General features: G+C 49.3%; 1 protein-coding gene across 1 annotated transcript; it reads left to right on the top strand.

Annotated features, from left to right (window-relative positions):
• The first annotated feature begins 2 nt into the window (after positions 1–2).
• On the top strand, positions 3–20775 carry eif5b (eukaryotic translation initiation factor 5B). Its single transcript, XM_083938098.1, has 25 exons — positions 3–101; positions 2301–2420; positions 3429–3492; positions 7249–7972; positions 12662–12801; positions 12882–12959; positions 13045–13195; positions 13288–13386; positions 13468–13557; positions 13685–13744; positions 13820–14112; positions 14196–14303; positions 14639–14749; positions 14840–14907; positions 15043–15184; positions 15282–15413; positions 15580–15762; positions 15838–15999; positions 16178–16309; positions 16429–16560; positions 16641–16717; positions 16884–17048; positions 17131–17269; positions 18040–18201; positions 19632–20775. Exons 1-25 carry the CDS (start codon positions 67–69, stop codon positions 19737–19739), a joined length of 3675 nt encoding a protein of 1224 aa, XP_083794224.1. The 5' UTR covers positions 3–66; the 3' UTR covers positions 19740–20775.
• The last annotated feature ends 1712 nt before the right edge of the window (positions 20776–22487 follow it).

Here is a 22487-nt window from a genome sequence, read left to right as displayed (position 1 = left end):
CGGAGCCTGAACCGGAGACGAACCGGAGACAAACCGGAGACCCGCAGCGGCAGCAGGAGGCAGACGATGGGGAAGAAACAGAAGAAGTCCGGGGAGGACAGGTACCGAGCACACCCGGGGGGCACGCCCCGCCCGCCCGCGAGCACACCGGGGCGCGAGCCGGCTCTCCCGCCGTGTTTATACATAAAACAGGCCCTCTAGCATGTTAGCTTAGCGGCTACATGCTAATATGCTAACCACGCGTGTGAATACCGGTGCACCTGAGGGGAGCTAAGCTAACTGTTAGCCCCTTTAAATGTGTGTGTTAATGAGGCTGACTCTGATGAAACACCTTTATTTTATTATAAATATATATAAATATATATTATCTGTGTTTACTGTCACACCTGAGGGAAGCTAAGCTAACTGTTAGCCCCTTTAAATGTGTGTGTTAATGAGGCTGACTCTGATGAAACACCTTTATTTTATTATAAATATATATAAATATATATTATCTATGTTTACTGTCACACCTGAGGGGAGCTAAGCTAACTGTTAGCCTCTTTAAATGTGTGTTAATGACACTGACTCTGATGAAACACCTTTATTTTATTATAAATATATATAAATATATATTATCTATGTTTACTGTCACACCTGAGGGGAGCTAAGCTAGCTGTTAGCCTCTTTAAATGTGTGTTAATGAGGCTGACTCTGATGAAACACCTTTATTTTATTATAAATATATATAAATATATATTATCTATGTTTACTGTCACACCTGAGGGGAGCTAAGCTAACTGTTAGCCTCTTTAAATGTGTGTGTTAATAAGGCTGACTCTGATGAAACACCTTTATTTTATTATAAATATATATAAATATATATTATCTGTGTTTACTGTCACACCTGAGGGAAGCTAAGCTAACTGTTAGCCTCTTTAAATGTGTGTTAATGACACTGACTCTGATGAAACACCTTTATTTTATTATAAATATATATAAATATATATTATCTATGTTTACTGTCACACCTGAGGGGAGCTAAGCTAGCTGTTAGCCTCTTTAAATGTGTGTTAATGAGGCTGACTCTGATGAAACACCTTTATTTTATTATAAATATATATAAATATATATTATCTATGTTTACTGTCACACCTGAGGGGAGCTAAGCTAACTGTTAGCCTCTTTAAATGTGTGTTAATGAGGCTGACTCTGATGAAACACCTTTATTTTATTATGAATATATATAAATATATATTATCTATGTTTACTGTCACACCTGAGGGGAGCTAAGCTAACTGTTAGCTTCTTTAAATGTGTGTGTTAATAAGGCTGACTCTGATGAAACACCTTTATTTTATTATAAATATATATAAATATATATTATCTGTGTTTACTGTCACACCTGAGGGAAGCTAAGCTAACTGTTAGCCTCTTTAAATGTGTGTGTTAATGAGGCTGACTCTGATGAAACACTTTTATTTTATTATAAATATATATAAATATATATTATCTGTGTTTACTGTCACACCTGAGGGAAGCTAAGCTAACTGTTAGCCTCTTTAAACGTGTGTTAATGAGGCTGACTCTGATGAAACACCTTTATTTTATTATAAATATATATAAATATATATTATCTATGTTTACTGTCACACCTGAGAGAAGCTAAGCTAACTGTTAGCCTCTTTAAATGTGTGTGTTAATGAGGCTGACTCTGATGAAACACCTTTATTTTATTATAAATATATATAAATATATATTATCTATGTTTACTGTCACACCTGAGGGGAGCTAAGCTAACTGTTAGCCTCTTTAAATGTGTGTGTTAATGAGGCTGACTCTGATGAAACACCTTTATTTTATTATAAATATATATAAATATATATTATCTGTGTTTACAGTCACACCTGAGGGAAGCTAAGCTAACTGTTAGCCTCTTTAAATGTGTGTGTGTGTGGAAATAAAGTGGCGTGCAGAAAGTTCAGTCAGCAGCTTTTTGTTCGCATTGTTGTGTAGACACAGGTTAAAGCGATGATGTCATCTGTGTGTGTGTGTGTGTGTGTCTCTCTCCGTGTGTGTCCGTTTGTCCCTGTGTGTGTGTGTGTCTGTGTGTGTCCCTGTGTGTGTCCGTTTGTCCCTGTGTGTGTGTTTGTGTGTGTGTGTGTCTGTGTGTGTCTGTGTCTGTCCCTGTGTGTGTCCGTGTGTCCCCGTGTGTGTGTGTCCCCGTGTGTGTGTGTGTGTGTGTGTGTGTGTGTGTGTGTCCCTGTGTGTGTGTGTGTGTGTGTGTGTCTCCCTGTGTGTGTGTGTGTGTGTGTGTTCAGTACCAAAGAGGACCTGGTGGACATCGATGCTCTGGCTGCAGAGATCGAAGGAGCCGGAGCCTCCAGAGAAAACAAAGGGAAGAAGAACAAGAAGAAAGGAGCCAAGAAGGAGGAGTTCGAGTACGAGCCTCACCCGTCTGTCCTCCTCCTATCACCCGTCTCTCACCCGTCTGTCGTCCTCCTCTCACCCGTCTGTCCTCCTCTCACCCGTCTCTCACCTCGTCACCCGTGTCTTTGTCCTTCTCTCACCCGTCTCTCGTCCTCCTCTCACCCGTGTCTTTGTCCTCCTCTCACCCGTCTCTCGTCCTCCTCTCACCCGTGTCTTTGTCCTTCTCTCACCCGTGTCTTTGTCCTCCTCTCACCCGTGTCTTTGTCCTCCTCTCACCCGTCTCTCGTCCTCCTCTCACCCGTGTCTTTGTCCTTCTCTCACCCGTGTCTTTGTCCTCCTCTCACCCGTGTCTTTGTCCTCCTCTCACCCGTGTCTTTGTCCTCCTCTCACCCGTGTCTTTGTCCTTCTCTCACCCGTGTCTTTGTCCTCCTCTCACCCGTCTCTCGTCCTTCTCTCACCCGTGTCTTTGTCCTTCTCTCACCTGTGTCTCGTCCTCCTCTCACCCGTGTCTCGTCCTCCTCTCACCCGTGTCTTTGTCCTCCTCTCACCCGTCTCTTGTCCTCCTCTCACCCGTGTCTTTGTCCTCCTCTCACCCGTCTCTCGTCCTTCTCTCACCCGTGTCTTTGTCCTCCTCTCACCCGTGTCTTTGTCCTCCTCTCACCCGTGTCTTTGTCCTCCTCTCACCCGTGTCTCGTCCTCCTCTCACCCGTGTCTCGTCCTCCTCTCACCCGTGTCTTTGTCCTCCTCTCACCCGTGTCTTTGTCCTCCTCTCACCTGTGTCTCGTCCTCCTCTCACCCGTGTCTCGTCCTCCTCTCACCCGTGTCTTTGTCCTCCTCTCACCCGTCTCTCGTCCTCCTCTCACCCGTGTCTTTGTCCTTCTCTCACCCGTCTCTCGTCCTTCTCTCACCCGTGTCTTTGTCCTTCTCTCACCCGTCTCTCGTCCTCCTCTCACCCGTCTCTCGTCCTTCTCTCACCCGTCTCTCGTCCTCCTCTCACCCGTGTTTTTGTCCTCCTGCAGTGAGGACGAAATCCTGAAGGAGCTGGAGGAGTTGTCTCTGGAGACTCAGGGAGGAAAAGCAAAGGTAAACACACCTGGTGTCATATTCATGTCTTCAGCAGGAACTCCATCACGCCAGCGTTTACGCTTTTTACAGAGCGTCCCCAAATAAACTCAGTCGTGTGTACTTCTGTGAGGGGCGTGGCCTTTTAGAAATCGCATTTTTGACTTTTTTCCCTGAAACTTTTCCTTCTTCTTCCTCCTTGTTTCCTGTCCTTCCTCCTTGTTTCCCGTCCTCCTTCCTCCTTGTTTCCCGTCCTTCTTCCTCCTTGTTTCCCGTCATCCTTCCTCCTTGTTTCCGTCCTTCTTCCTCCTTGTTTCCTGACCTTCTTCCTCCTTGTTTCCTTTCCTTATTCCTCCTTGTTTCCTGTCCTTCTTCCTCCTTGTTTCCTTTCCTTCTTCCTCCTTGTTTCCTTTCCTTCTTCCTCCTTGTTTCCTGTCCTTCTTCCTCCTTGTTTCCGTCCTTCTTCCTCCTTGTTTCCTGACCTTCTTCCTCCTTGTTTCCTTTCCTTCTGTCTCCTTGTTTCCTGTCCTTCTTCCTCCTTGTTTCCTTTCCTTCTTCCTCCTTGTTTCCTTTCCTTCTTCCTCCTTGTTTCCCGTCCTTCTTCCTCCTTGTTTCCTGTCCTTCTTCCTCCTTGTTTCCTGTCCTTCTTCCTCCTTGTTTCCCTTCCTTCTTCCTCCTTGTTTCCTGTCCTTCTTCCTCCTTGTTTCCTTTCCTTCTTCCTCCTTGTTTCCCGTCCTTCTTCCTCCTTGTTTCCTGTCCTTCTTCCTCCTTGTTACCTGTCCTTCCTCCTTGTTTGCCGTCCGTCGTCCTCCTTGTTTCCCGTCCTTCTTGTTTCCTGTCCTCCTTGTGACCTGTCTTTCTTCCTCCTCGTTTCCTGTCCTTCTTCCTCCTTGTTACCTGTCCTTCTTCCTCCTCGTTTCCCTTCCTTCTTCCTCTTTGTTTCCCGTCCTTCTTCCTCCTTGTTTCCCGTCCTTCTTCCTCCTTGTTTCCTGTCCTTCTTCCTCCTTGTTTCCTGTCCTTCCTCCTTGTTTCCTGTCCTTCCTCCTTGTTTCCCGTCCTCCTTCCTCCTTGTTTCCCGTCCTTCTTCCTCCTTGTTTCCCGTCATCCTTCCTCCTTGTTTCCGTCCTTCTTCCTCCTTGTTTCCTGACCTTCTTCCTCCTTGTTTCCTTTCCTTCTTCCTCCTTGTTTCCTGTCCTTCTTCCTCGTTTCCTTTCCTTCTTCCTCCTTGTTTCCTTTCCTTCTTCCTCCTTGTTTCCCGTCCTTCTTCCTCCTTGTTTCCTGTCCTTCTTCCTCCTTGTTTCCTGTCCTTCTTCCTCCTTGTTTCCCTTCCTTCTTCCTCCTTGTTTCCTGTCCTTCTTCCTCCTTGTTTCCTTTCCTTCTTCCTCCTTGTTTCCCGTCCTTCTTCCTCCTTGTTTCCTGTCCTTCTTCCTCCTTGTTACCTGTCCTTCCTCCTTGTTTCCCGTCCGTCTTCCTCCTTGTTTCCCGTCCTTCTTGTTTCCTGTCCTCCTTGTGACCTGTCTTTCTTCCTCCTCGTTTCCTGTCCTTCTTCCTCCTTGTTACCTGTCCTTCTTCCTCCTCGTTTCCCTTCCTTCTTCCTCTTTGTTTCCCGTCCTTCTTCCTCCTTGTTTCCCGTCCTTCTTCCTCCTTGTTTCCTGTCCTTCTTCCTCCTTGTTTCCTGTCCTTCCTCCTTGTTTCCTGTCCTTCTTCCTCCTTGTTTCCTGTCCTTCTTCCTACTTGTTTCCCGTCCTTCTTCCTACTTGTTTCCTTTCTGTCTTCCTCCTTGTTTCCCGTCCGTCTTCCTCCTTGTTTCCTGTCTTTCTTCTCCTTGTTTCTGTCCTTCTTCCTCCTTGTTTCCTGTCTTTCTTCTCCTTGTTTCCCGTCCTTCTTCCTCTTTGTTTCCCGTCCTTCTTCCTCCTTGTTTCCCGTCCTTCTTCCTCCTTGTTTCCTGTCTTTCTTCTCCTTGTTTCCCGTCCTTCTTCCTCTTTGTTTCCCGTCCTTCTTCCTCCTTGTTTTCTGTCCTTCTTCCTCCTTGTTTCCTGTCCTTCTTCCTCCTTGTTTCCTGTCCTTCCTCCTCCTTGTTTCCTGTCCTTCTTCCTCCTTGTTTCCCGTCCTTCCTCCTTGTTTCCTGTCCTTCCTCCTTGTTCCTGTCCTTCTTCCTCCTTGTTTCCCGTCCTTCTTCCTCCTTGTTTCCCGTCCTCCTTCCTCCTTGTTTCCTGTCCTTCTTCCCTATTTGTTTCCCGTCCTTCCTCCTTGTTTCCCGTCCTTCTTCCTCCTTGTTTCCTGTCTTTCTTCTCCTTGTTTCCCGTCCTTCTTCCTCCTTGTTTCCCGTCCTTCTTCCTCCTTGTTTCCTGACCTTCTTCGTCCTTGTTTCCTGACCTCCTCTTTGTTTCCTGACCTCCTCTTTGTTTCCTGACCTCCTCTTTGTTTCCTGTCCTTCCTCCTTGTTTCCCGTCCTTCTTCCTCCTTGTTTCCCGTCCTTCTTCCTCCTTGCTTCCCGTCCTTCCTCCTTGTTTCCTGTCCTTCCTCCTTGTTTCCTGTCCTTCTTCCTCCTTGTTTCCTGTCCTTCTTCCTCCTTGTTTCCTGTCCTTCTTCCTCCTTGTTTCCCGTCCTTCTTCCTTGTTTCCCGTCCTTCTTCCTCCTTGTTTCCCATCCTTCTTCCTCCTTGTTTCCCGTCCTTCTTCCTCCTTGTTTCCTGACCTTCTTCGTCCTTGTTTCCTGACCTCCTCTTTGTTTCCTGACCTCCTCTTTGTTTCCTGTCCTTCCTCCTTGTTTCCTGTCCTTCTTCCTCCTTGTTTCCCGTCCTTCCTCCTTGTTTCCTGTCCTTCTTCCTCCTTGTTTCCCGTCCTTCCTCCTTGTTTCCTGTCCTTCCTCGTTTCCTGTCCTTCTTCCTCCTTGTTTCCTGTCCTCCTTCCTCCTTGTTTCCCGTCCTTCTTCCTCCTTGTTTCCTGTCCTTCTTCCTCCTTGTTTCCTGTCCTTCCTCCTTGTTTCCTGTCCTTCTTCCTCCTTGTTTCCTGTCCTTCCTCTTTGCTTCCCGTCCTTCCTCCTTGTTTCCTGTCCTTCTACCTCCTTGTTTAATGTCCTTCTTCCTCCTTGTTTCCTGTCCTTCCTCCTTGTGTCCCGTCCTTCTTCCTCCTTGTTTCCTGTCCTTCTTCCTCCTTGTTTTCCTGTCCTTCCTCCTTGTTTCCCGTCCTTCTACCTCCTTGTTTCCTGTCCTTCCTCCTTGTTTCCTGTCCTTCCTCCTCCTTGTTTTCCTGTCCTTCTTCCTCCTTGTTTCCCGTCCTTCTTCCTCCTTGTTTCCCGTCCTTCTTCCTCCTTGTTTCCTGTCCTTCTTCCTCCTTGTTTCCCGTCCTTCTTCCTCCTTGTTTCCCGTCCTTCTTCCTCCTTGTTTCCTGTCCTTCCTCCTTGTTTCCTGTCCTTCCTCCTTGTTTCCCGTCCTTCCTCCTTGTTTCCCGTCCTTCCTCCTTGTTTCCCGTCCTTCCTCCTTGTTTCCCGTCCTTCCTCCTTGTTTCCCGTCCTTCCTCCTTGTTTCCCGTCCTTCCTCCTTGTTTCCCGTCCTTCCACCTCCTTGTTTCTAAACATCGTATTTTGGGGCTCATATTTCTTGAAGCGTTTGCTCAGAAACCCGGGGGCATGTGTCGGGAGAAGGGGCGGCGAACAGGAAGTCGAGTCGGAGGAGGGTGACAGGGACAGGTGGTGTCAGGAGGCGGGCGGGAGGGGAACGTGGAGCAAATGTCGTCTCTCTTTCTTAAAAAGACAACTCATTTGAACTCTTTGCAGAAAGCTGCGGACTCTGATGACGACAGCGGATCACAATCACGCCTCAAAACCAAAGGGAAAAAGGGCGCCAAGCAAGCATCTGACGAAGAGGACAAAGATGAAGAGGAAGGAGGGAAGCAGGCGGACGACGATGAGGACTTAACCTTCTGTAAAGACCTGATGAAGAAGAAGAACAAAAGCAAAGCAAAGGCAGACAGCGACGAAGAGGAGGAGGAGGAGCAGGATGGGGAGGTCGACGAAGGCTTCAAGATGAAGACGGCGGCGCAGAAGAAGGCGGAGAAAAAGGAGCGGGACAAGAAGAAGGAGCAGGAGGAAAAAGATGAAGAAGAAGGCGTGAGGAAAGGAGGAGTGAAGGAGGAGGAGGGGTCAGGGGACGACGACGAGGAGGAGTTCACCAGCAGGAGAGACAAGAAGAAGAAGAACAAAGGCAAAGCAGCGAAGGCGGACAGCGAGGACGAGGAGGAGCAGCAGCAGGATGGCGAGGAGGGCCAAGGCAAGATGAAGACGGCGGCACAGAAGAAGGCGGAGAAGAAGGAGAGGGACAAGAAGAAGAAGGAGGAGGAGAGGATGAAGCAGAGGAAGCTGAAGGAGAAGGAGAAGGAGGGAAGTGTGGAGCCCAAGAAAGAGACGGAGGACAAGAAGACGATAGAGGACACGCCCCCTCCGGAAGAGCCACCTATAGCAGCGCCCGAAGAACAGGAAGGGGCGGAGCCAACCGCTGAAGGTAGGAATCAGATTATCCCTCTCCCCGTCCTTTCTTTCTATCTCGTCTTTCTTTTCCTTTCCCGTCCTCCTTGTTTCCCGTCCTTCTTCCTCCTCGTTTCCCGTCCTTCTTCCTCCTTGTTTCCCGTCCTTCTTCCTCCTCGTTTCCCGTCCTTCTTCCTCCTTGTTTCCCGTCCTTCTTCCTCCTTGTTTCTGTCCTTCTTCCTCCTTGTTTCCTGTCCTTCTTCCTCCTTGTTTCCCGTCCTTCTTCCTCCTTGTTTCCTGTCCTTCCTCCTTGTTTCCCGTCCTTCTTCCTCCTTGTTTCCCATCCTTCTTCCTCCTTGTTTCCTGTCCTTCTTCCTCCTTGTTTCCCGTCCTTCTTCCTCCTTGTTTCCCGTCCTCCTTCCTCCTTGTTTCCTGTCCTTCTTCCTCGTTTCCCGTCCTTCTTCCTCCTTGTTTCCTGTCCTCCTTCCTCCTTGTTTCCCATCCTTCTTCCTCCTTGTTTCCCGTCCTCCTTCCTCCTTGTTTCCCATCCTTCTACCTCCTTGTTTCCTGTCCTTCCTCCTTGTTTCCCGTCCTCCTTCCTCCTTGTTTCCTGTCCTTCTTCCTCCTTGTTTCACGTCCTCCTTCCTCGTTTCACGTCCTTCTTCCTCCTTGTTTCCCGTCCTTCTTCCTCCTTGTTTCCCCTCCTTCTTCCTCCTTGTTTCCCGTCCTTCTTCCTCCTTGTTTCCCGTCCTTCCTATTTGTTTCCGTCCTTCTTCCTCATTGTTTCCTGTCCTTCTTCCTCCTTGTTTCCGTCCTCCTTCCTCCTTGTTTCCTGTCCTTCTTCCTCCTTGTTTTCCCTCCTTCTTCCTCCTTGTTTCCCGTCCTTCTTCCTCCTTGTTTCCCGTCCTTCTTCCTCCTTGTTTCCCATCCTTCTTCCTCCTTGTTTCCTTTCTGACTTCCTCGTTTCCTGTCCTTCTTCCTCGTTTCCCGTCCTTCTTCCTCCTTGTTTCCCGTCCTTCTTCCTCGTTTCCCGACTTTCTTCCTGCTAGTTTCCCGTCCTTCTTCCTCCTTGTTTCCCGTCCTTCTTCCTCCTTGTTTCCTTTCTGACTTCCTCCTTGTTTCCCATCCTTCTTCCTCCTTGTTTCCCATCCTTCTTCCTCCTTGTTTCCTGTCCTTCTTCCTCCTTGTTTCCCATCCTTCTTCCTCCTTGTTTCCCGTCCTTCTTCCTCCCTGTTTCCCGTCCTTCTTCCTCATCCTTCTTCCTCCTTGTTTCCTGTCCTCCTTCCTCCTTGTTTCCGTCCTTCCTCCTCCTTGTTTCCGTCCTTCCGCCTTGTTTCCGTCCTTCTTCCTCCTTGTTTCCTGTCCTTCCTCCTCCTTGTTTCCTGTCCTTCTTCCTCCTTGTTTCCCGTCCTTCCTCCTTGTTTCCATCCTTCCTCGTTTCCGTCCTTCCTCCTCCTTGTTTCCATCCTTCCTCCTTGTTTCCGTCCTTCTTCCTCCTTGTTTCCGTCCTTCCTCCTTGTTTCCGTCCTTCTTCCTCCTTGTTTCCTGTCCTTCCTCCTCCTTGTTTCCATCCTTCCTCCTTGTTTCCTGTCCTTCCTCCTTGTTTCAGTCCTTCTTCCTCATCCTTCTTCCTCCTTGTTTAATGTCCTTCTTCCTCCTTGTTTCCTGTCCTTCCTCCTTGTTTCCCGTCCTTCTTCCTCCTTGTTTCCCATCCTTCTTCCTCCTTGTTTCCTGTCCTTCTTCCTCCTTGTTTCCCGTCCTTCTTCCTCCTTGTTTCCCGTCCTCCTTCCTCCTTGTTTCCTGTCCTTCTTCCTCGTTTCCTGTCCTCCTTCCTCCTTGTTTCCCATCCTTCTTCCTCCTTGTTTCCCGTCCTCCTTCCTCCTTGTTTCCCATCCTTCTACCTCCTTGTTTCCTGTCCTTCCTCCTTGTTTCCCGTCCTCCTTCCTCCTTGTTTCCTGTCCTTCTTCCTCCTTGTTTCACGTCCTCCTTCCTCGTTTCACGTCCTTCTTCCTCCTTGTTTCCCGTCCTTCTTCCTCCTTGTTTCCCCTCCTTCTTCCTCCTTGTTTCCCGTCCTTCTTCCTCCTTGTTTCCCGTCCTTCCTATTTGTTTCCGTCCTTCTTCCTCATTGTTTCCTGTCCTTCTTCCTCCTTGTTTCCGTCCTCCTTCCTCCTTGTTTCCTGTCCTTCTTCCTCCTTGTTTTCCCTCCTTCTTCCTCCTTGTTTCCCGTCCTTCTTCCTCCTTGTTTCCCGTCCTTCTTCCTCCTTGTTTCCCATCCTTCTTCCTCCTTGTTTCCTTTCTGACTTCCTCGTTTCCTGTCCTTCTTCCTCGTTTCCCGTCCTTCTTCCTCCTTGTTTCCCGTCCTTCTTCCTCGTTTCCCGACTTTCTTCCTGCTAGTTTCCCGTCCTTCTTCCTCCTTGTTTCCCGTCCTTCTTCCTCCTTGTTTCCTTTCTGACTTCCTCCCTGTTTCCCATCCTTCTTCCTCCTTGTTTCCCATCCTTCTTCCTCCTTGTTTCCTGTCCTTCTTCCTCCTTGTTTCCCATCCTTCTTCCTCCTTGTTTCCCGTCCTTCTTCCTCCCTGTTTCCCGTCCTTCTTCCTCATCCTTCTTCCTCCTTGTTTCCTGTCCTCCTTCCTCCTTGTTTCCGTCCTTCCTCCTCCTTGTTTCCGTCCTTCCGCCTTGTTTCCGTCCTTCTTCCTCCTTGTTTCCTGTCCTTCCTCCTCCTTGTTTCCTGTCCTTCTTCCTCCTTGTTTCCCGTCCTTCCTCCTTGTTTCCATCCTTCCTCGTTTCCGTCCTTCCTCCTCCTTGTTTCCATCCTTCCTCCTTGTTTCCGTCCTTCTTCCTCCTTGTTTCCGTCCTTCCTCCTTGTTTCCGTCCTTCTTCCTCCTTGTTTCCTGTCCTTCCTCCTCCTTGTTTCCATCCTTCCTCCTTGTTTCCTGTCCTTCCTCCTTGTTTCCGTCCTTCTTCCTCATCCTTCTTCCTCCTTGTTTCCTGTCCTTCTTCCTCCTTGTTTCCCGTCCTTCTTCCTCCTTGTTTCCCGTCCTTCTTCCTCCTTGTTTCCTGTCCTTCTTCCTCCTTGTTTCCTGTCCTTCTTCCTCCTTGTTTCCCGTCCTTCCTCCTTGTTTCCCGTCCTTCTTCCTCCTTGTTTTCCGTCCTTCTTCCTCCTTGTTTCCCGTCCTTCTTCCTCCTTGTTTCCTGTCCTTCTTCCTCCTTGTTTCCTGTCCTTCTTCCTCCTTGTTTCCCGTCCTTCCTCCTTGTTTCCCGTCCTTCTTCCTCCTTGTTTTCCGTCCTTCTTCCTCCTTGTTTCCCGTCCTTCTTCCTCCTTGTTTCCCGTCCTTCTTCCTCCTTGTTTCCCGTCCTCCTTCCTCCTTGTTTCCTGTCCTTCTTCCTCCTTGTTTCCCGTCCTTCTTCCTCCTTGTTTCCCGTCCTTCTTCCTCCTTGTTTCCCGTCCTCCTTCCTCCTTGTTTCCTGTCCTTCTTCCTCCTTGTTTCCCCTCCTTCCTCCTTGTTTCCCGTCCTTCTTCCTCCTTGTTTCCGTCCTTCTTCCTCCTTGTTTCCTGTCCTTCTTCCTCCTTGTTTCCTGTCCTTCTTCCTCCTTGTTTCCTGTCCTCCTTCCTCCTTGTTTCCCGTCCTTCTTCCTCCTTGTTTCCCCTCCTTCTTCCTCCTTGTTTCCCCTCCTTCTTCCTCGTTTCCCGTCCTTCTTCCTCCTTGTTTCCCCTCCTTCTTCCTCGTTTCCTGTCCTTCTTCCTCCTTGTTTCCGTCCTTCTTCCTCCTTGTTTCCTGTCCTTCCTCCTCCTTGTTTCCATCCTTCCTCCTTGTTTCCTGTCCTTCCTCCTTGTTTCCGTCCTTCTTCCTCATCCTTCTTCCTCCTTGTTTCCTGTCCTTCTTCCTCCTTGTTTCCCGTCCTTCTTCCTCCTTGTTTCCCGTCCTTCTTCCTCCTTGTTTCCTGTCCTTCTTCCTCCTTGTTTCCTGTCCTTCTTCCTCCTTGTTTCCCGTCCTTCCTCCTTGTTTCCCGTCCTTCTTCCTCCTTGTTTCCCGTCCTTCTTCCTCCTTGTTTTCCGTCCTTCTTCCTCCTTGTTTCCCGTCCTTCTTCCTCCTTGTTTCCTGTCCTTCTTCCTCCTTGTTTCCCGTCCTTCCTCCTTGTTTCCCGTCCTTCTTCCTCCTTGTTTTCCGTCCTTCTTCCTCCTTGTTTCCCGTCCTTCTTCCTCCTTGTTTCCCGTCCTTCTTCCTCCTTGTTTCCCGTCCTCCTTCCTCCTTGTTTCCTGTCCTTCTTCCTCCTTGTTTCCCCTCCTTCCTCCTTGTTTCCCGTCCTTCTTCCTCCTTGTTTCCGTCCTTCTTCCTCCTTGTTTCCTGTCCTTCTTCCTCCTTGTTTCCTGTCCTTCTTCCTCCTTGTTTCCTGTCCTCCTTCCTCCTTGTTTCCCCTCCTTCTTCCTCCTTGTTTCCCCTCCTTCTTCCTCCTTGTTTCCCCTCCTTCTTCCTCCTTGTTTCCCCTCCTTCTTCCTCCTTGTTTCCCCTCCTTCCTCCTCCTTGTTTCCCCTCCTTCTTCCTTGTTTCCCGTCCTTCTTCCTCCTTGTTTCCCCTCCTTCTTCCTCGTTTCCTTTCCTTCTTCCTCCTTGTTTCCTGTCCTTCTTCCTCCTTGTTTCCTGTCCTTCTTCCTGCTTATTTCCCATCCTTCACCCAAACCGCCGTTGTTCACTCGTCGTCTTCTTCTCCTGCTGTCTTGTCTTTCAGAGGAGGCTGAGGGGGACAAGAAGAAGAAGGACAAGAAGAAGAAGAAGGGAGAGAAGGAGAAGGAGAAGGAGGAGAAGAAGAAGGGGCCGAGCAAAGCCACAGTGAAGGCCATGCAGGAGGCTCTGGCCAAGATGAAGGAGGTGAGGCATTCTGGGAAATGGAGTCATGAGGTGTTTCTTAAAGATGTCCTTCCTCCTGAATGCTGTTTGTCTGTTTGTAGGAGGAGGAGCGAGCCAAGAGGGAGGAGGAGGAGCGTCTGCTGAGGCTGGAGGAGATGGAGAAGGAGAGGCAGGAGCAGGTACCACACCTCCACCTGTCTTTGTTTGTGTGTTTGTTTGTTTGTTTGTTTGTGTGACCTCTGAACTCTCCGCTGCGTCTGTCAGGAGCGTCTGGAGCTGGAGCGGAAGGAGAAGAAGAAGCAGAAGGAGAAGGAGAGGAAGGAGCGACTGAAGAAGGAGGGGAAGCTGCTGACCAAAGCTCAGAGGGACGCTCGAGCTCGGGCCGAGGCCACGCTGAAGCTGCTGCAGGCTCAGGGTGAGGCCTCCGCCAATCACAGCGCTGCAGCTGCTAGCTTAGCTTAGCGTGTGTCTGTTGAGCGTGGCGTTGACCCTCCTTCCTCCCTGCAGGCATCGAGGTGCCGTCCAAAGACTCAATGCCAAAGAAGAAGCCCGTTTACGGAGACAAGAGGAAGAAGAAGCCGCAAAGCGCCGTCGCCACGCCCGAAGGTACTCGCCCGTTCTGTGGTCCGTGTGTCACGGCGTTCAGCGTGCCGCCCTCTCAAACAGTGCTCTCTCCCTCCGCTCTAGAAACGTCTGAGGTGACCGCGTCCACGCCGGAGACGCCCGAGCCGGTTGCCATGGAGACAGAGGCCAAGACGCCGACAGCTGTGGAGCCGGGTGAGTTTATCTCTTCCTCTTTCAGCTCTTCTTCCTTTCATCTCTTCTTCCTCTCTTCTCTTCTTCCTCTCTTCTATCTCTCATCCCTCCCTCTCATCCCTCTCCTCCCTCTCTCCCCCCTCTGCAGAGGTGAAGCCGGAGCCGGCCGTAGACGACTGGGAGGCGATAGCGACGGATGAGGAGAAAGGTGAGGAAGAGTGAAAGTGTGATCGTCTGTTCTTCGTCTCCTTCGTCTCATTCTGTCAAATGTTTCCTGCGTCAGAGCTCAAGAAAGTCCACATCCAGGTGCAGGAGGACGCCACCGCGCCGCCTCAGCCCACGGGCAGCGAGGAGGACGAGGAGGAGGAGGAGGATGACGAAGATGAGGAGGAAGAGGACGACGAGGAGAGCGAGGACGAAGAGGAGGAGGAGAAGGAGAAAGAGGCAACGCCTGCAAGTCAGACGACGAAGAAGAGGCCGGCGAAGGAGAGCGAGGACGAGAGCAGCGAGAGCTCGGACGACGACGGGAGGACGAAGGAGGAGCGTCTGTACGACCGCGCCAAGAGGAGGATCGAGGTGAGAGGAGCACGGGAGGAGGGCGAGCTCGCCTTTCCCCTCGCCACGCTGCCCACTGACCACCGCTCCCTCTGTTTCCATAGAAACGGCGAGCGGAGAACCTGAAGAACATCAACCTGGACAGACTGAGGTCGCCCGTGGTGTGTGTGCTCGGACACGTGGACACAGGGAAGACAAAGATCCTGGACAAGGTGACTGTTAGCTTACTCTTAGCTCACTGTTAGCTGTTAGCTCGCTGTTAGCTCACTGTTAGCTGTTAACTCGCTGTTAGCTCACTCTTAGCTGTTAGCTCACTCTTAGCTGTTAGCTCACTCTTAGCTGTTAGCTTACTGCTAGCTCACTGTTAGCTCACTGTTAGCTCACTGTTAGCTGACTGTTAGCTGTTAGTTTATAGTTCAGTTCCTACTTTTTAGTTTACGGTGTTACGTGTGTGTGGTTGTGTCTGACTTTGTGTGTGTATATTTTGAACGTGTGTGTGTGTGTGTGTGTGTGTGATTTGAACATGTGTCCATGTGTGTGCGTGCAGCTGCGACACACACACGTTCAGGACGGTGAGGCCGGTGGAATCACGCAGCAGATCGGAGCCACAAACGTCCCCAGGGAGACGATCGAGGAGCAGACGAAGATGGTGAAAAACGTACGGACGCTCAGTGACGCCATCGCCGCTCTTTTAATAACAACAACAACAACAACAATAATAATAGTAGTAAATAATGTTTGTTTGCAGTTTGACAAAGAGACGCTGAAGATCCCGGGGATGCTGATCATCGACACGCCGGGTCACGAGTCCTTCAGGTCTGACGCCGCGCTGCTCATGAACGCCAACGCTCATTTATTCTGCTTCACCTGTTTTACACCTTTTTATTTGTTTTAATGTGTTTTTATTTGTTATTGTTTGTTTGTGATGACTCGTGTGTTTACGGCGTTCAGTAACCTGAGGAACCGCGGCAGCTCTCTGTGTGACATCGCCATCCTGGTGGTGGACATCATGCACGGGCTGGAGCCGCAGACGCTCGAGTCCATCAACCTGCTGAAGGAGAAGAAGTGTCCGTTCATCGTGGCCCTCAACAAGGTCCGTCCCCCCGCTGCTGCCGCCGCCAACGCCACCTCTTCTTCTTCTTCTTCTTCTTCTTCTTCGTGTTTTCTGACGGCGTTGTTGTTCCCGTCAGATCGACCGTCTGTACGACTGGAAGAAGAGTCCGGAGACCGACGTTGTGGCGACGCTGAAGAAGCAGAAGAAGAACACCAAGGACGAGTTCGACGAGAGGGCGAAGGCCGTCATCGTGGAGTTCGCTCAGCAGGTGGCGCTACATCATAACGCGTATCGCAGATTTACGACTTTAATCTCAGAGAATATTAGTTTTTTTTTCATCGTAAATATACGACTTGAACCTCAGCCAGTCTGAACCCCAGAGGACCTAAACCAGAGCCTTGAGGAACGCCTAAACCCGTTGTTGTGTTCTCCAGGGTCTCAACGCCGCCTTGTTCCACGAGAACAAAGACCCGCGGACGTTCGTGTCCTTGGTTCCCACCTCGGCGCACAGCGGCGACGGGATGGGGAACCTCATCGCCCTGCTGGTGGAGCTCACGCAGACGCTGTTAGCCCGCCGCCTTGCACACTGCGACGAGCTGCGAGCTCAGGTCATGGAGGTAAGTGTGGTTGTGGTTGCAGTGCCTCCCGTGGTCGTGGCGAGCGCGTCCTGACGATGTCGTGTGCATGTTCAGGTGAAAGCTCTGCCCGGGATGGGAACCACGATAGACGTCATCCTGATCAACGGGCGCCTCCGGGAGGGCGAGACCATCATCGTGCCAGGGGTGGAGGGACCAATCGTGACGCAGATCAGAGGGTTGCTGCTGCCGCCGCCGCTCAAGGAGCTCCGGGTCAAGGTGAGTTTCAAAATAAAAGCCCAGAGAAAAGAAATCATGATCACAGACAAAATAAGAGACGTGGATTTATTAGTTGGTTAGTTGATTTATTGATTATTAGTTTGTTGATTTATTGTGTGTGTGTGTGTGTGTGTGTGTGTGTGTGTGTGTGTGCGCTTGTGTGTGCTTGTGTGTGCAGAGCACGTATGAGAAGCACAAAGAGGTGTCGACGGCTCAGGGCGTGAAGATTCTGGGTAAAGACCTGGAGAAGACGCTGGCGGGGCTCCCCCTGCTGGTGGCTCACAAGGACGACGAGGTCCCCGTCCTGAGGGTAACAAACACACACACACTCAGACAGACAGACACACACACTCACTCACACACACACACTCACAGACACACACATACACACACAGAGACACACACTCACACACACTCTTCTGGTTGCAGGATGAATTGGTGCGGGAGCTCAAACAGACGCTGAGCTGCATCAAGCTGGAGGAGAAGGGCGTGTACGTGCAGGCGTCCACGCTCGGCTCGCTGGAGGCGCTGCTCGAGTTCCTGCGCGTCTCCAAAGTCCCCGTGAGTCTTCATCCATTAAAGAAGTTTGCTTTTATTCTGAAAAGCAACAGGAAGTGAAGTGTGTCTCTCTCTCTCTGCAGTACGCCGGCATCAACATCGGACCGGTTCATAAGAGGGACGTGATGAAGGCGTCGGCCATGTTGGAGCACGACCAACAGTACGTCGCAAACAAACACGAGCCGATGCTAACGATGTTTTTAATTTATCGTAGATTTACGACTTTAAACTCAGAATAATCAAGTTTTTTGTAACGTTAAGTGACGACACTAATCTTAGAGAATATAAAAACATCGGTATCTAAGATGGCGCTGCTGTGCGTGCAGGTACGCGGTGATCCTGGCGTTCGACGTGAAGGTGGAGCGAGAGAGTCAGGAGATGGCCGACTCTCTGGGCGTGCGAGTGTTCTGGGCCGAGATCATCTACCACCTGTTCGACGCCTTCACCAAGTACAGGGAGGACTACAAGAAGGCCAAGCAGGACGAGTTCAAGTGCGTCACCGCGCCCTCTCCTTCCTGTTGTGTCTTATTTCAGTCGATGAGTCGTTTGTAAGAGTCTCTGTGGCGTCCGCAGGCACATCGCCGTGTTCCCCGCCAAGCTGCGAGTTCTTCCTCAGTTCATCTTTAACTCCAGAGATCCCATCGTGATGGGCGTCACCATTGAGGCCGGCGTCCTGCGGCAGGGCACGCCGCTCTGCGTCCCCAGCAAAGGGGTAAGACAGGGACTAAGACCCGCCAAGGACTGGGTTCGATCCCAGATTAACGACTTTAATCCCTGAGAATATTTAACCTTTGTTATCGCAGATTAACGATTTAAATCTGAGAATATTTAACCTTTGTTATCGCAGATTAACGATTTAAATCTGAGAATATTTAACCTTTGTTATCGCAGATTAACGACTTTAATCCCTGAGAATATTTAACCTTTGTTATCGTAAATTAACGACTTTAATCCCTGAGATTATTTAACCTTTGTTATCGTAAATTAACGACTTTAATCCCTGAGATTATTTAACCTTTGTTATCGCAGATTAACGACTTTAATCCCTGAGATTATTTAACCTTTGTTATCGTAGATTAACGACTTTAATCCCTGAGATTATTTAACCTTTATTATCGCAGATTAACGACTTTAATTCCTGAGAATATTTAACCTTTGTTATCGTAGATTAACGACTTTAATCCCTGAGAATATTTAACCTTTGTTATCGTAGATTAACGACTTTAATCCCTGAGAATATTTAACCTTTGTTATCGTAGATTAACGACTTTAATCCCTGAGAATATTTAACCTTTGTTATCGCAGATTAACGACTTTAATCCCTGAGAATATTTAACCTTTGTTATCGCAGATTAACGTCTTAAATCTGATAATATTCAGGTTTTTTATCGCAGATTAACGACTTTAATCTTATAATATTTAAGTTTTTTATGGTTTAATCTCTCGGACTGGTTTCCGCGGCGCTCTCTTGTGCGTTCCCAGTTCGTGGACATCGGCATCGTCACGAGCATCGAGATGAACCACAAGTCGGTGGAAAGCGCCAAGAAAGGCCAAGAAATCTGCATCAAGATCGAACCCATCCCCGGGGAGTCGCCCAAGATGTACGGCCGCCATTTTGAAGCCACGGACATCATCGTCAGCAAGGTGAGGAGGAGGGGGGGGGGGGGGGGGAGAGGGGGTGGAGGAGGGAGAGGAAGAGGGTTAGGAACAGTGAGAGGGGGAGGTGGAAGAGAGGGGCAGGGGGAGAGGATCATTTATAGTTATATTTTTATTTAAATTAAATTAATTTATTATATTTAAACTACATTTTTATTTATATTATATTTGAACGTTTGCACAAACGCGGCGCCGCCTCCTCCGTGGTTCTGGACGCCGTCTCAGTTTTGGATGAAAAGCGTTGAGTGAATTTCTTCAGAAGTGTCTTTGGGACTTTTCCGTCGCCATGGTAACGAAGACAGGAAGTGACAGAGCAGGTAGCTCCAGAGTAAAAGAAGAGAAGAAGAACGACAGAGTAGAAGTGAAGAGAAGAAGAACGACAGAGTAGAAGTGAAGAGAAGAAGAACGACAGAGTAGAAGTGAAGAGAAGAAGAACGACAGAGTAGAAGTGAAGAGAAGAAGAACGACAGAGTAGAAGTGAAGAGAAGAACGACAGAGTAGAAGTGAAGAGAAGAAGAACGACAGAGTAGAAGTGAAGAGAAGAAGAACGACAGAGTAGAAGTGAAGAGAAGAAGAACGACAGAGTAGAAGTGAAGAGAAGAACGACAGAGTAGAAGTGAAGAGAAGAAGAACGACAGAGTAGGTGAGAACAGACGAACAGAGGGAGAGAAAGTGTTTGATTCTGTTTGAACTGTTTTAGATTCACTTCCTGCTCAGAACCTTCACAATAAAAGCCCCACAGTCGTTCAGGAGCTGGATTTAAAAGATGCAACGTGTAAAATATGGAGATTTTTATTATTATTAAAAATAACGGCGTTTGTTTTCATGTGTTGTGTTAAAAACTGAAATGACGCCGTTTCTTTGCCTCGTATATTTACGACTTTTACCTCAGGGAATATCCAGGATTTTATCGTAAATTTACGACTTTAACCTCAGAGAATATCCAGGATTTTATCGTAAATTTACGACTTTAACCTCAGAGAATATCCAGGATTTTATCGTAAATTTACGACTTTTACCTCAGAATAGCCAGCTTTTTATCGTAGATTAACGACTTAAATTTGGCGATTATTCAAGTTTTTAATCATAAATTTCTGATTTTAACTTTACAGATTATTTTAAATAATCTTATTGTTAATTTAAGACCTTAAACTCAGAACATTGAAGTTTATTTATTGTAATAATTTAAGTTTTTTATGGTAGATTAACGACTTTAATCTCAGAGATTTAGGTTTTTTCCTTGTTGTCGTGTAGTTTTGTCTTAAACTCGGAATCTTTTAGTGACTTGATTCGAACGGATCTGAGAAATAAACCGTCAAATCTCCTCCAGTGTTTGTGTGTCTTCATATTATTATTATTATCATTATTATTATATTTAATATCTGCAGCTGTGGTTAAAGTGTTGTGGCGTGTTTCAGATCACGAGGGCGTCCATCGACGCGCTGAAGAACTGGTTCAGAGACGAGATGACGAAGACCGACTGGCAGCTGATCATGGAGCTGAAGAAGACCTTCGAGATCATCTGAGACACACACACACGGACACACACGGACACACACACACGGACACACACACACACACACACACACACACACTTCCTCAGACGACGCCGGAAAAAGTAAAAAGAAGAAAAAAAGACGTGAAAGTGTTTTTCTGTGAGAAACGAACCGTTTTTTCCACTGTTATAAACAGTGACACACACACACACACACACACACACACACACACACACAGACACACACACACAGAGAGAAACACACACACACACACACGGAGAGACACACACACACACACAGTATTCCAGCGTGCCTGTTCTTCAGCATCAACGTTGTGTTATTACTTCTTCTTCTTCTCTGATTGGTCGCTGCTGCTTCCTGTCCCAGGCCCCGCCCCCTTCCTCCCCTCCCCCCTCCTCATCAGACTTAACGAGCTTAACGAGGAGCCGGACCAGGTGCATTGTGGGATTTTTATTGAGCAGCAGCACCAGGGCTGAGAGAGGAAGGCGAGAACTCACCAAAATCATTGATCAGCGACTTTTAAAGACTTTTCGAGGAGCCGACGGAGCTTTGGCTTTGGCGTTGCCGGCGTTGGCTTCACCGGCGTTGCCGGCGTTGCGGTTTGTCGGCCATGTTGGATGTCAGATTTTAAAGTGTTTTGCTGATAAAATAAACTGATTCTGATGAAATCTGCAGTTTTCTGTTCACAGAAGAAGAAGAAAGTCTGCGGCTGTCGAGACGAACGACACGGATTCACTCTAAGGTTTTATTTTATTTCCTCGTGCGTTTAAAACTCGACGAACGTGAAAATAAAAACCACAAACCCGACTTTTGCCTCTGAGTTTGGATGAAATCCTGAGTTTCTCTCGTTTCTTCGTGTGAAAACTAATTTAAAAATGTCACAAAAGTTCAGATTTATGGAGAAACGAGCGGAAAATCAACTTTAATCTAAATTTAGATGCAAAAGTCTGAAGAGTTTGAAGCTTCGCAGCCGCAGACGTTTAAAAACTGTGGAAACTTCATGAGTTAAAGAATTCAACGTGTAAAAATAAGTGTGACCCGTGTAGAGCTGCAATAAAAGTAATTTTTCATGCAAAAATCTTTTTCAGCCTCTTAAATAATTAAACTGAACGTCTGGACCCGTGCTCCTGGATAGGGGCTGGACCCTGGTCTTCTCTGGAGGGGCCCAGGGTGTGAGGGGCCGGGCGGGTGTGGGGAGACTCTCAAACCCCCGGCTGAGCGCCGCGGTGTTGGAGTTGACCCCGGTGGACCAGAGGGTGGCCTCCTTACGCCTGCGGGTGGTGGGGGGGGGACTCTGACTGTTGTTGGTGCAGATGCAGCGAACAGCAGTTCAGAGTCTGGGGCCTTCTTGGAGACCCTGAATGGAGTCCTGCATGGGGCTCCAGTAGGGGACTCCAGAGTCCTGCTGGGAGACTTCAACGCCCACGTGGGCAACGATGGAGACACCTGGAGAGGCTGATTGGGAGGAACGGCCTCCCTGATCTAAACCCCAGCGTCTGGTGTTAGACTTGTGTGCTGGTCCTGGATCCTCTTTAACAAACACCATGTTGGAACAGAAGGAGGCTCAGAAGTGGACCTGGTTCCAGAGCACCCTAGGCCAAAGGTCCAGGATCCAGTCTGTGATGGTCTCATCTGATCTGAGGCCGGATGTTTTGGACACTCGGGTGAAGAGAGGGGCAGAGCTGTCAGCTGATCACCATCTGGGGATGAGTGGGTCAGAGGATGGGGAAGGTTCTGGACAGACCGGGTAAACCCAAACCAGTAGTGCGGGTGAACTGGGACCGTCTGGAGGAGGCCCCTGTCCCAGAGACCTTCACCTCACACCTCCGGAGGAGCTTTTCTGGCGTCCCTGTGGAGGTTGGGGGCATCGAACCGGAGCGGGCGATGTTCAAAGCTTAGTAAGTCGGAGTGGTTCCCGGTGGGGGTCGGCCTCCTCCAGGGGGGCACTCTGTCCCCAATCCTGTTTGTGGTTTTCATGGACAGGATATGGAGGCGTAGTCGTGGTGGGGAGGGGCTGCAGTTGGGTGGGCTGAGGATCTGGTCTCTGACGTGGTCCTGAGGCGTCGTGGGTCAGGGACCTTCAGCACTCACTGGATCGGTTCACAGCCGAGTGTGAAACGGCCGGGATGAGGATCAGCACCTCTGAATCTGAGGCCGTGGCTCTCAGCAGGAAACCGCTGGATTGTTCCTTCGGGTCTGGAACGAGTCCTGACCCCAAGTGAAGGACTTCAAGCACCTCGGGATCTGGTTCACGAGTGAGGGGACGATGGAGCAGCGAGGGCGGAGCTGCAGTAGCTCTACCCTCAGTCCTGGTTCCTACCCTCACCTGTGGTCCTGAAAGCTGGGTCAGGACCCAAAGAACCAGGTCCAGGTCAGGACCCAAAGAACCAGGTCCAGGTCAGGACCCAAAGAACCAGGTCCAGGTCAGGACCCAAAGAACCAGGTCCAGGTCAGGACCCACAGAACCAGGTCCAGGTCAGGACCCACAGAACCAGGTCCAGGTCAGGACCCACAGAACCAGGTCCAGGTCAGGACCCAAAGAACCAGGTCCAGGTCAGGACCCAAAGAACCAGGTCCAGGTCCAAGCGTGTGAAGTGTGTTTCCTCAGGAGGGGGTCTGGAGTCTCCCTTAGAGAGAGGGGGAGAAGTTCAGCATCCGTGAGGAACTCGGAGTAGAGCCGCTGCTCCTTTGTGTTGAAAGGAGCCAGTTGAGGTGGTTCAGGATCACCTGGTCTGGATGAACCCTGGGCGCCTCCCT

This window comes from Echiichthys vipera, assembly GCF_963691815.1.
Source record: "Echiichthys vipera genome assembly, chromosome: 23".
Lineage (NCBI taxonomy): Eukaryota > Metazoa > Chordata > Actinopteri > Perciformes > Trachinidae > Echiichthys > Echiichthys vipera.
Note: the sequence above shows the minus strand (reverse complement) of the source record. Positions and strands in the feature narration are given on the sequence as shown.